General features: G+C 43.0%; 1 protein-coding gene across 4 annotated transcripts in view; it reads right to left on the bottom strand.

The window, feature by feature from the left end:
• The window catches only part of LOC139264693 (extended synaptotagmin-2-like), a 267559-nt gene that overhangs the window by 55977 nt on the left and 198274 nt on the right, over positions 1 to 13308 (bottom strand). For all 4 annotated transcript variants that reach the window (XM_070881611.1, XM_070881612.1, XM_070881610.1 and 1 more), the window contains exons 10-13: positions 11095 to 11177; positions 4605 to 4653; positions 4284 to 4373; positions 105 to 200 (exon numbers count right to left, since the gene is read on the bottom strand). In XM_070881611.1, the coding sequence (XP_070737712.1) occupies positions 105 to 200; positions 4284 to 4373; positions 4605 to 4653; positions 11095 to 11177 (318 nt within the window). The remainder of the gene's footprint in view (positions 1 to 104; positions 201 to 4283; positions 4374 to 4604; positions 4654 to 11094; positions 11178 to 13308) is intronic.

Raw genomic sequence — 13308 nt, 5'->3', positions numbered from 1 at the left:
TCAACAGATGAAAAGTAATAGGACAGCACACTGCATCATGGCATACAAGTAACAGTTGCAGCACCTCAAGAAAGATTCTTAACAATAAATACACTTCCACTTACTGGGAGATTCTTGGCAGAGTCCAGATAGATGATGAGTAAGGCAGAGGAAAGCCCATCATTGGCTGTTCCTTTAATAGCTTTAGTACTAGCCATAGCCTGGAGAACAGAAACAATAAGTGGAGTTTGACATTGTGCTAGTTTATTGCACCAATATTGGCATAAACACGCCAAATTTCAGATTTGTTTTTCGTATATGTTGTAACACAATCAAGTTGCAGCCACTACAAGACTCTTCAGTTCATTGGCATTCTTACACTAAGTAACAGACACAGTACAGATTAGATCGAGTGTGCCATCAGCAAACACTACCTTGTGTACTCTGGAGAAGAGTACGCTCAAGGGAAATACTATTTAGAGGACTGAAGCTTCGTAAGGGAATAGATGCATCGCATGATAATGGGCTGGAATTTGCAGTTGTAATGACGACGAAACTGTCAGTGTTTACCGTCATTACTGTGTAAATTTAACAGCAACTTCTGCCGTCCGCACGTGCGGTTAAACATGGAAACCGGAAGTTGCTGTCAGTGAATAACCTGCGTGGTTGCAGTCTTCGCAGATGCAATCAACACAGAATCAGTGAACTGATGTGAACATCAACTATTTGCGCACTTTTCTCACTGTAAAAAAAATAATGAAAATGTTAAGCCTTGTTCAATTAGGAATAATCGAGTTTTTAAACGGCGTGCTAAGTCATAATTACTGCTGAACAACCTCTCTGGCCATGAAAAACTAATTTTACAAGTGTGGAGTCTCTTTTCCTCAGATGAACATTTAAACATTACATGATTTTTAAAATAATAAAAAAAAATCTAAGTTTATCCTATGTCAGCTTTTTCCTTAATGTCATGTGTCTGTCCCAATCTTTATTTCGCTTTCTGTGGAATGATTAAAATGCGAATTATATTCCATCCTTTTTACTTCATGCTTGCTGACTGTGAGAATTTTTCAATCTGATTGGCTGCCTGCTCTGTTGGTGGACACGACAGATCCATTACAAATGGCACCAAATTAAAGAGACTCCAGAAGAGAGGAAATCTGCGCTCTGGAGCCTGGTAAATCTTTGTGGGCAGCTTTTCTCAAGGTCAGCGGTGAGGGCTGTCCCTTCACTACTGACCGCAAAATCCAGGCCAATAAGTTCAAGATTCCTGCAAACCAAAACCTGGGGAATGTGGCAGAAACTTGGAAGAGGGAGGATGCAAAATTAGAGTTAATTTATGCATAGGGTGGTGAACATTTGGAGTGGACTGCCTTGGGAAAGAAATTAAGGAAAAACTGGATAGCTACGTGAAGGTGTGTGCAATTGAGTTATAGATTTTTGGGACCAACCAGCTGGAACAGAGAGTACTTTCCGTACTTCCCTACGTTCTTAAAAAAAAAATATTGAGCCTTTATAAGAACATACGAAATAAGAACAGGAGTAGGCCAAACGGCCCATCGAGCCTGCTCCGCCATTCAATAAGATCATGGCTGATCTGATCATGGACTCAGCTCCACTTCCCCGCATGCTCCCCTTAATCTCTTATCGTTTAAGAAACTGTCTATTTCTGTCTTAAATTTATTCAATGTCCCAGTTTCCACAGCTCTCTGAGGCAGCGAATCACACAGATTTATAACCCTCAGAGAAGAAATTTCTCATCTCTGTTTTAAATGGGCAGTTCCTTATTCTAAGATCATGCCCTCTAGTTCTAGTCTCCCCTATTAGTGGAAACATCCTCTCTGCATCCACCTTGTCAAGCCCCCTCATAATCTTATACGTTTCGATAAGATCACCTCTTATTCTTCTGAACTCCAATGAGTCGAGGCCCAACCTACTCAACCTTTCCTCTTCAGTCAACCCCCTCATCTCCGGAATCAACCTAGTGAACCTTCTCTGAACTGCCTCCAAAGCAAGTATATCCTTTCGTAAATATGGAAACCAAAACTGCACACAGTATTCCAGGTGTGGCCTCACCAATACCTTATATAGCTACAGCAAGACTTCCCTGCTTTTATACTCCAGCCCCTTTGCAATAAAGGCCAAGATACCATTGGCCTTCCTGATCACTTGCTGTACCTGCATACTATCCTTTTGTGTTTCGTGCACAAGTACCCCCAGGTCCCGCTGTACTACAGCACTTTGCAATTTTTCTCCATTTAAATAATAACTTGCTCTTTGATTTTTTTTCTGCCAAAGTGCATGATCTCACACTTTCCAACATTATACCGCATCTGCCAAATTTTTGCCCACTCACTTAGCCTGTCTATGTCCTTTTGCAGATTTTGTGTGTCCTCCTCATACATTGCTTTTCCTCCCATCTTTGTATCATCAGCAAACTTGGCTACGTTACACTCAGTCCCTTCTTCCAAGTCGTTAATATGGATTGTAAATAGTTGGGGTCCCAGCACTGATCCCTGCGGCACCCCACTAGTTACTGGTTGCCAACCAGAGAATAAACCATTTATCCCTACTCTCTGTTTTCTGTTCGTTAGCCAATCCTCTATCCAGGCTAATATATTTCCCCCAACCCCGTGAACTTTTATTTTGTGCAGTAACCTTTTATGAGGCACCTTGTAAAATGCCTTCTGGAAGTCCAAATATACCACATCCACTGGTTCCCCTTTATCCACCCTGTTCGTTACATCCTCAAAGAACGCCAGCAAATTTGTCAAACATGACTTCCCCTTATAAATCCATGCTAACTCTACCTGACCGAATTTTGTTTTTCCAAATGTGCTGCTACTACTTCTTGAATAATGGACTCCAACATTTTCCCAACCACAGATGTTAGGCTAACTGGTCTATAGTTTCCTGCTTTTTATCTGCCTCCTTTTTTTTAAATAGGGGCGTTACATTTGCAGTTTTCCGATCTGATGGGTCCTCCCCAGAATCCAGGGAATTTTGGTAAATTACAACCAATGCATCCAATTCTCTTAAGACCCTAGGATGCAAGCCATCAGGTCCAGGGGATTTATCCACCTTTAGTCCCATTATCTTACTGAGTACCACCTTCTTAGTGATTGTGATTGTGTTAAGTTCCTCCCCCACTATAGCCCCTTGCCTATCCACTGTCGGAATATTGTTCGTGTCCTCTACCGTAAAGACTGATACAAAATATTTGTTCAGAGTTTCTGCCATCTCCATGTTTCCCATTACTAGTTCCCTGGTCTCATCCCCTAAGGAAGCAACATTTAGCCACTCTATTCCTTTATATATACCTCTAGAAACTCTTGCTGTCTGTTTTTATATTTTGTACTAGTTTACTTTCATAGTCTATCTTCCCTTTCTTAATCATTTTTTTAGTCATTCTTTGCTGGCTTTTAAAAGCTTCCCAGTCTTCTGTCCTCCTACTAGTTTTGGCCACTTTGTATGCCCTTGTTTTTAATTGGATACTGTCCTTTATTTCTTTGGTTAGCCACGGATGGCTATCTTGTCTCTTACACCCTCTTTCCTCCTCACTGGAATATATTTTTCTTGAGAGTTGTGAAATATCTCCTTAAACGTACACCACTGTTCATCAACCATCCTACCCTTTAATCTATTTTGCCAGTCCACTTTAGAAACATAGAAAATAGGTGCAGGAGCAGGCCATTCGGCCCTTCGAGCCTGCACCACCATTTAATACCCAACTTTGCCCTCATACCTTCAGAGTCTCCTTTATTTAAGCTGTGTATGCTGGTTGTTTATAATCTGCTACTTCTGTGTGTGGTGAATTTTCAATAAAACTAGGTATGATTTTGTTTCCTTTTGTAAACCTGTATCTAAGCATATAATGAGCAAATCAAAGTGAGAGCATAAGAAAGAGTGGAATGGGTAAAGGTCTAGTTACCCATCGAGTCCAATGTTGCGATGGGATCCAACAACGGTAATAATTAATTACTGCTCACAGAATTTGCTTCGAGTTTCTTCTTAAAAATGTATAGTTTAGTATAATAGTGTTACATCTGAGAAGCCTAGTGTACAGATTGGAGAAAAATGTCTTCTGCAAATGCAAACATCTCACTTGGAATCTGACTATAAGAGATCAGTTAAACTGTATTTATTTTTATTTTCATCAATTTGCACCCAATGTGCCACATCAAATTTAGGAGGGCGAAGAAACACTATTGAAATGTCGATATAAACTTTGGATTCAGGATCCATTGCCTATGACTTGAACTGAAAACAATGGAACTTAATTTGATGTACAAGCATTTAGGTACCTGAGGCAGTTGGTCAGCCATTGGCAGCAGAGAGAGCCACTCCAACTTCAAGTGCAGCTTTCCTTTGCTCACCTCATCCAAATCAAACCACTGGGAAAGGATAAAATGATCAAACACCAAGAACAGTGGGCTCACAGGTCACAACCAACATCAGCTACTACAGTTCTGTCAAAATGGTAACGTTTTCCCAGTTCCCTTCCATGTGAAGTAAGTTAACGCATGTTACTTTAGAGTCCATTTGCTTCAAGCAATAAATTTTAAATAACAATTTGTTTCTACTTGAAATAGGGCCAATGCATACGACCCAACAAAACTGTATACCTGATCAACAAGCTGTTCCTTCTGAACTTCAACAAGGTCAATCATAAGGCTGCAATGAGAAGATACACATGCTTTATAAAACCAGTATTCTGAACAACTTCTTAAAAAAAGTTCAATGTTTCTGTTACATGAATGTATTTATTCTGGCAATGCCCATCCTCATTACACTCCCCAATACTGCTTTCCGCCATTCAGTTCCCTTTTTCATTTGTCATTTCAGCCTTTCCCTCAACGACTGTCTGTCCCACCTGTGGCAGGGACTGTGGTTCTCGTATTGGACTGTTCAGTCACCCAAGAACTCATTTTTAGATTGGAAGCAAGTCTTCCTCAATTCCGAGGGACTGCCTATGATGATCATTTGGGAAGACAGAGCTTTGTAGGTGAATGACTGTGCTCGCTCACCTATATTGGCACCTGGTCAACCAACACCACAAATTTAAAATTCTTATCCTTGTATTCAAATCCCTCCACGGTCTCGCCCCTGCTTAACCTCCTCCAGCGCTACAGCCCTCCGTGATCTCGGTGTTCTCCTTTAACTCTGGCCTCTTGCGCACCCCCCACTTCCTTTGTCCCCACCATTGGCAGCCATGCCTTCAGCCATCTAGGCGCCAAGTTCTGAAATTTCTTCTGCCTATTCAGGTTGATGCAAAAGATTCCATAAAAACATAAGATAAGAAATAGGAGCAGGAGTAGGCCATTCGGCCCTTCGAGCCTGTTCTGCCATTCAATAAGATCATGGCTGATCTTCTGCCTCAATTCCACTTTCCCGCACTATCCCCATGTCCCTTGAATCCCTTAATATCCAAAAAGCTATCAATCTCTTTCTTGAATATACTCAACGACTGAGCATTCACAACCCTCTGGAGTAGAGTATTCCAAAGATTCACAATCCTTTGAGTGAGGAAATTTCTCCTTATCTCAGTCCTAAATAGCCAACCCCTTATTCTGAGACTGAGCTCCCTAGTTCGAGACTCCTCAGGCTTCTTCTGTAACCTCCTCAATGATACTATTCAAATGAGAGTTCTCTTGGTTTCTTGAGAAGCCTTTATCCCTCAAACACACCACCCAAAAAAAAATGTTGTGCACAAATTGGCTAATGTTTTGCCTACAAAATAACAGTGCATACACTTCAAAAGCAATTTGTTGGCTGGAAAGAGTTTTGGGACATCCTGAGGACATAAAAGGCAGAAAATAAATGCAAGTTCTTGTATCACTCTCTGCATTTTACTGCTATCTACTGGCAGAGGGAAAAATAATTTAACCATGCTTCTTGTTTCCGATCACTATCAAGTGACTCTTGTTGGAATTGCGCATTAATTGGGCATCAGGTGAGGGCACAATTAGGCTCATCTATAATAACTTCCATGGAAAATAGACTGCCTATTCACAATGTTGAGATTCACATGTCTATTACAAATTAAAATCAATGAATGGATCGCAATATTGCAATTTAACATGCAGTGACAAGTCCCGTCGGGCTTCATCTCTGGGAAAACCCATAATAAAAGTGTCTACTTTTACCTGTAGCACCGGTTCCACCTGCAAGTGGTGCTGTGATATGGCTTTTCAATGTTCAGGGCCAAGTTGCATTAGCTGCTAAAACTATTACCTCTTGCAGACTATTTTGAGCGTTAACACCAAACAAAAACCTGGTATAGTCTGCAGAAGACTGCAGGCTCTGGCCACTGAATATCACTGCGGGACACCCCAAGTTCTTGAGTCTCCATTGTTTCAGGTATGTTAGAATCATAGACTAGTACAGCAGAGAAGGGCATTCGGCCCATCGAGTCGGCGCCAGTTCTTTCGAAGAGCAATCCAGTTAGTCCCACTCCCCTGCTCTTTCCCCATATCACTGCCATTTTTTCTTCAAGTATTTATCCAATTCTCTTTTGAAGGCTACTATTGAATCTGTATCCACCACCCTATCAGATAGTGCATTCCAAATCCTAAACACTTGTTGCGTAAAAATGTTTTTCCTCATGTCGCCTCTGATTCTTTTGCCAATCACCTTAAATCTGTGCCCTCTGCTTATCGACCCTTCAGCCACTGGAAACAGTTTCCCTTTATTTACTCTATCTAAACCCTTTGTGATTTTAAACACCTCCATCAAATCTTAGCCTTCTCTGCTCTACGAAGAATAACCCCAGTTTCTCCAGTCTACCCACATAACTGTAATCCCTCATCCCTGGAGCCATTTTAGTAAATCTCTTCTGTACCCTCTCTGAAGTGTGCTGCCCTCCAGCTGAGGCCGAACAGTGTTTTATATAAATTTAGCATAACTTCCTGACTTTCGAATTCGATGCCTCTATTTATAAAGCCCAGAATTCCATTTGCTTTATTTACTTCTCGGTTAACCTGTCCTGTCACCTTCAGAGATTTGTGCACAAACATAGAAACATAGAAAATAGGAGAAGTAGGCCATTCGGCCCTTCGAGTCTGCACCACCATTCAATATGAACATGGCTGATCCTCTATCTCAACACCATATTCCCGCTTTTTCCTCATACCCTTTGATGCCTTTTGTTTCTCGAAATCTATCTATCTCCATCTTAAATATATTCAGTGACTTGGCCTCCACAGCCTTCTGTGGTAGAGAATTCCACAGGTTCATGATCCTCTGAGTGAAAATATTTCTCCTCATCTCGGTCCTAAATTTCCTACCCCGTATCCTGAGACTGTGACCCCTTGTTCTCGACTTCCCAGCCAGGGGAAACATCCTCCCCGCATCCAGTCTATCCAACCCAGTCAGAATTTTATATGTTGCAATGAGAACCCCTCTCATTGAATTCTAAACTCTAGTGAATACAGGCCTAGTCAGCCCAATCTCTCCTCATAAGACAGTCCTGCCATCCCAGGAATCAGTCTGGTGAATCTTCGCTGCACTCCCTCTATGGCAAGTATATCCTTTCTTAGGTAAGGAGACCAAAACTGCACACAATACTCCAGGTGCCATCTCACCAAGGCCCTGTATAACTGTAATAAGACAGCCTTGCTCCTGTACTCAAATCCTCTTGCAATGAAGGCCAACGTACCATTTGCCTTCCTAATTGCTTGCTGCACCTGCATGTTTGCTTTCAATGACTGGCGTACAAGGACACCCAGGTGCCTCTGTACATCGACACTTCCTAAGCCATCACCATTTAAATAATACTTTGTCCTTATGTTTTTCCTACCAAAGTGGATAACTTCACATTTATCTATGTTATACTGTATCTGCCATGTGTTTGCCCACTCACTCAACCTATCTAAATCACCTTGCAGCGTCTTTGCATCCTCCTCACAACTCACAATCCCACCTAGTTTTGTGTCGTCAGCAAACTTGGAAATATTACATTTGGTTCCCTCATCCAAATCATTTATATATATTGTGAATAGCTGGGACCCAAGCACTGATTCCTGTGGTACCCCATTAGTCACTGCCCGCCACCCTAAAAAAGACCCGTTTATTCCTACTCTCTGTTTCCTGTCAGTTAACCAATTTTCAATCCATGCCAATACATTACCCCCGTTTCCTATATGCTTAATTTTGCACACTAACCTCTTATGTTGGACTTTATCAAAGGCCTTCTGAAAATCCAAATACACTACATACACTGGTTCTCCCTTATCTATTCCATTAGTTACATCCTCAAAAAACTCCAGTAGGTTTGTCAAACATGATTTTCCTTTCATAAATCCATGTTGACTTTGTTTAATCCCATTGATATTATCTAAGTGTGCCGTTATCACATCCTTTATAATAGACTCTAGCATTTTCCCTACTACTGATGTCAGGCTCACCGGTCTGTCGTACCCCGTTTTTTCTCTCCCTCCTTTTTTAAATAGTGGGGTTACATTTGCCACCCTCCAATCTGCAGGAACTGTTCCATAAGCTATAGAATTTTGGAAGATGACAACCAATGCATCTACTATTTCCATGGCTACCACTTTTAGTACTCTGGGATGCAGATCATCAGGCCCTGGGGATATATCTGCCTTCAGTCCCATTAGTTTCTCCAACACTATTTTCTTACAATTCCTCTTGCTCACTAGACCCTTGGTTCCCTAGCATTTCTGGGACCCCTGACCTCTCTGCTCTTCCACCCCTTTTAAAATTGTACCATTTGGCTTGTTGGTGTAGTTAAAGTATAGAAATTTGTAAATAAATGTAAAAGTGCCAGAAATGTTTTGGCCTCTTGCGGGTCTCCTCTATTTCCTCCCACCTCACACCACCGTGTGTGCATTTTCTCAGAGCTGTCCCTCCTCCAGCCTCACTTGTCAGTCATTAAAGCCACAGGCCTCTGGCCCCTGCCCAGCTACTTCTCCCTTTCCTCTCCCCAATGACCAGCCCCGCACATCCTCCACACAGTCACTGAGCAGCAGTGGGGAAGGGCACTTCATTCTCATCCCACCAACCAACATTTTAGCCACGTCTCCAACACAGAAACATAGAAATTTACAGCGCAGGAGGCGGCCATTTCAGCCCATCGTGTCCACGCCGACTGACAAAGAGTCGCACAGCCCTTGGTCAGCAGCCCTAAAGGTTACATATAAACCTATGAACAATGACGGAAAGGTAAAGAGCACCCAGCCCAACCAGTTCGCTTCACACAAATGCGACACCCCTTACCACTAAAACATTCTACACTACACCCTAACTGGAGCCATGTGATCTGGCAGAGGCAAAAACCAGAAAAAAACCCAGGCCAATTTAGGGCGAAAAAATCTGAGAAAATTCCTCTCCGACCCATCCAGGTGATCGAAACTAGTCCAGGAGATCACCCTGGCCGTGTTCGATTCCCTGCAGTACTGACCATTATAGTTGCGCCGTCCATCAAAAGGTCATCCAGTCTAATCCCAATTACCAGCTCTAGGTCCGTAACCCTGCAGGTTACTGCATTTTAAATGCCCATCCAACCATCTCTTAAAAGTGGTGAGGGTTTCTGCATCCACCGCTCTACCAGGCAGTGAGTTCCAGATCCCCACAACCCTCTGCATAAAGAAGCCCCCCCACCCCTCAAATCCCCTCTAAACCTTCCACCAACCACCTTAAAACTATGCCCCCTTGTAATAGACCCCTCCACCAATGGAAATAGGCCCTTACTATCCACTCTGTCCAGGCCCCTCAATATTTTGTACACCTCAATGAGGTCTCCTTTCAACCTCCTTGTTCCAATGAGAACAAACCCAGCCTATCCAATGTCCTCATAACTAAGATTCTCCATACAGGCAGCATCCGAGTAAATCTCCTCTGCACCCTCTCTAGTGCAATCACGTCCTTCTTATAATACGGTGACCAGAACTGCACGCCAGCTGTGGCCTAACCAAAGTATTATACAATTTAAGCATAACCTCCCTGCTCTTATATTCTATGCCTCGGCCAATAAAGACAAGCATTCCTTATGCCTTCTTAACCACCTTTTCTACCTGGCCTGCTACTTTCAGGGATCTGTGGACAAGCACTCCAAGGTCCCTTTGTTCATCTACACTATTAAGTGGCCTACCGCTTAATGTGCATACCCGTTCCTTATTAGCCCTCCCAAAGTGCATCACCTCACACTTCTCTGAATTAAATTCCATTTGCCACTGCTCTGCCCACCTAACTAGTAGATTGATATCCTCCTGCAGCCCATGACTTTCCTCTTCATTATCAACCACACAGCCAATTTTAGTGTCTCTGCAAGCTTCTTAATCATACTCCCGATATTCAAATCTAAATCGTTGGTATATACCACAAAAAGCAAGGGACCCAGTACTGAGCCCTGCGGAACCCCACTGTAACAAAAATATCCATCAATCATTACCTTTCGCTTCCTACCTCCAAGCCAATTTTGGATCCAACTTGCCACTTTGCCCATGGGCTTTAACCTTCATGACCAGTCTACCATGTGGGACATTAACAAAAGCCTTGCTAAAGTCCATATTTATTACATCGTACGTACTACCCTCATCGACCCTCTTGGTTACCTCCTCACAAAATTCAATCAAGTTAGTCAAACATGATCCTCCCTTAATAAATCTGTGCTGACTGTCCCTGATTAATCCTTGCCTTTCCAAGTGAAGATTTATCCTGTCTTTCAGGATTTTTTCCAATAATTTTCCCACCACTGAGGTTCAGCTGACAAGCCTGTAATTACTCGGCCTATCCCTTTCTCCCTTCTTAAACAAGGGTACTACATTAGCAGTCCTCCAATCCTCCGGCACCATACCCACCTCCCTCACTTCACACTCCAAAGATGCACCTTTGCCCTGATCTTGACTGCTGCCCACTTTATTCCACTCAACAGGGAAATTGTCCTTAGCGCACTAACCTCCTTCACCATCTTCGCTCCCTCTCCTCCCCCTCCAAAAGAAAAGTACACATAGACACAGAGCTACATTGCTAATTCATCTGCACATATTGCAGTGGGACACATAGATTGTGCAGAATGTTCTAATTCAATTAGATATTTTTTTTAATGTAGGTTTTTATATTCTATCATCAACTTAATCCAAAGTGGTCATCTTTTACCTGCCAAGGAAATCATCTTTGTCTGGATCTTCATCAAAAAGTTCAATCTCCAGCTCCTGCCCAGGATTTTCATAAACTAGTGCCTATAAATAGAATACAGTTAAAAAGAAACTGAATTGGATCCAACAAAATTAGATCGCGATTGCTGCAGACTACGCAATGAAACTACGTATCCTGGGCAACATTTTAGAACAAAATATTAATGTGCTAGTTTAAAAAGACCATGGTTTCCTTGTGACACTTTTTGGTATTTTTACAAAGAGGTGTTAGTTTACAACACAGGGCTCTATCTATAAGGGCACTATACTTTACCAAGTTAGTTACTTTCTATCCAGCCAATTGCTAATTTGGTTTATTTTCTTCTCAGAAGGTACAGTAAGCTAGATCACTGTAGTTCCAGGGTTTCTATATTCATAAAATTGAATAATGAATCAAAATGTCAAATTTTCAATTATCAGGTCCTAAGCTGTATGAAACAGACCAAAGTTCAAGCCCAGAACTTGCATAGTTCAGTCAGGTTTGGTCATTTAATCTAAATTATGAAAGATTTGACCATTCTTTACTGAAAACTGCATAGTATTTTTCTCCATCTCTATGCAAAGAACATGTCACAAAACAAATTCTGTCAGAAATCAAAACAGTGTCTTTGTGAGTTGGGGTGCCTAGAATGTGGATGCTTCTTTGAGGGAAGAGCATCAAATTTGTTAGCTCCAAGGGCTTCCCCAGAATCTGTTAAGGTTCATAGAGAGAATCCTGGAAATACTCAACCAGAGCTTGTGAAGGGGCCCGGTGAAGAAAATGAAGAGCCATCCATCCACCAGGATCCATGCGGCATCCAAACAGGGAAGGTTAAAACTATGAACTAAAGCCTTCAGGTCGGGAAAGCTGCTGTGTTAGGTGAAGGTCTGCTCAAGGAGTCCCCAAATACGGCATGGGGTGTGTGGACAGTCTGATTTTAAAGTGGGCTTTATTGGATTGTTTGGGCCAAGACTAAACAAAAAACATAGGGTTGAAGTACCTGAAATCACGAGAAATTATTTCAGCAACCCTATATGCGACTTAAACAGCTTTTGCTGTTGAGCACCCTATCTCTAATGTCTAATTAAATTAAGTACCTCACCTAGCATATGGACCTAGTTATTGTATAACAGTTCAATGTCATTATTCAAAACTTTGGCTTGAAAAAAATTAAAAACATACTTCAGAATTATTTTTTGTAAGATGACATGACATGTCGGGGCCAAAATTCAGACCCACCAGAAAGCTGGCGCACTTACCGTTTTTAGAGTGCTTTTACCGCCGTCTCGGAAGAAGTCGACTCTTGATCGATATTCAGGACTTTGTCCCAGGAAGTCAGGGGGCGGAAGTGCGGGGGGGGCGGAAGTGCGGGGGGGACGGATTCTCCACCACTGTCGCTCAGCAGCGGAGCGGTGGTGATGTCATTGCACATCTGTGTCACCACGAATCTCCCCTCCTTTAAAGGGGAGAGAATCGGCGAATCTTTAGGATCGGCCACTGGGCCACTAGGGAGGGTTTCGGCCGGGCCAGCGGCCTGGCACCCAAAAGGAGGTGCGCCAGGCTACCTGTTGGCAGCCCGTCCGAACCAGGGGGCACACTAGTCCAGCCGACATGGAAGTCGGCCGGCAAAAAAAATAAAATGGCGGCGGCGGCATTGGGCCCGTGCCTTTCATGGCCACCACGCCGCCAGGGCTGACAGAGGGAATGAAAGGTGCACCGACAGAAAACGCTGTTGGGGGCAGCACTTGGTGGGCATTAGATTTTTCGGGCTGAATATCGACAGAGGTGTGGGGGGGGGGGGGGGGGGGGGGGGAGAGCGGGGGGTCCCGGCGGTGCGCGCACTGATGACGCACTTATGGCCGCTCGGCAGCAGTGGGGATCGCCAGAAAAAACCCCTGCTGACGGTGGCCATTCGTCCAGAAATCGGCCACCATTGGATTCCGCCGCCTGACCACCGCATTCCGGCGGTAACCGTCCTTATCGGGACCCTGAATTTCGGCCCTGTCAAATCTCAATCATTTGGATTAAAATCTAACCTATTTTCACATATGTTGCTGCAAAGCGAACATACTCCACATGTTAAAGTGGGCTTCCACTTGGACTCATTCTTGGGAATCTCACTTTTAAAATTACTCCAGTCTTGACTGACCTAGACACGTGATCAAAAGGTTCTGAGAGTGTGCAGAGTAGTCCAAC

This window comes from Pristiophorus japonicus, chromosome 5, assembly GCF_044704955.1.
Source record: "Pristiophorus japonicus isolate sPriJap1 chromosome 5, sPriJap1.hap1, whole genome shotgun sequence".
NCBI lineage: Eukaryota > Metazoa > Chordata > Chondrichthyes > Pristiophoridae > Pristiophorus > Pristiophorus japonicus.
This window is presented reverse-complemented; position numbering and strand designations above follow the sequence as displayed.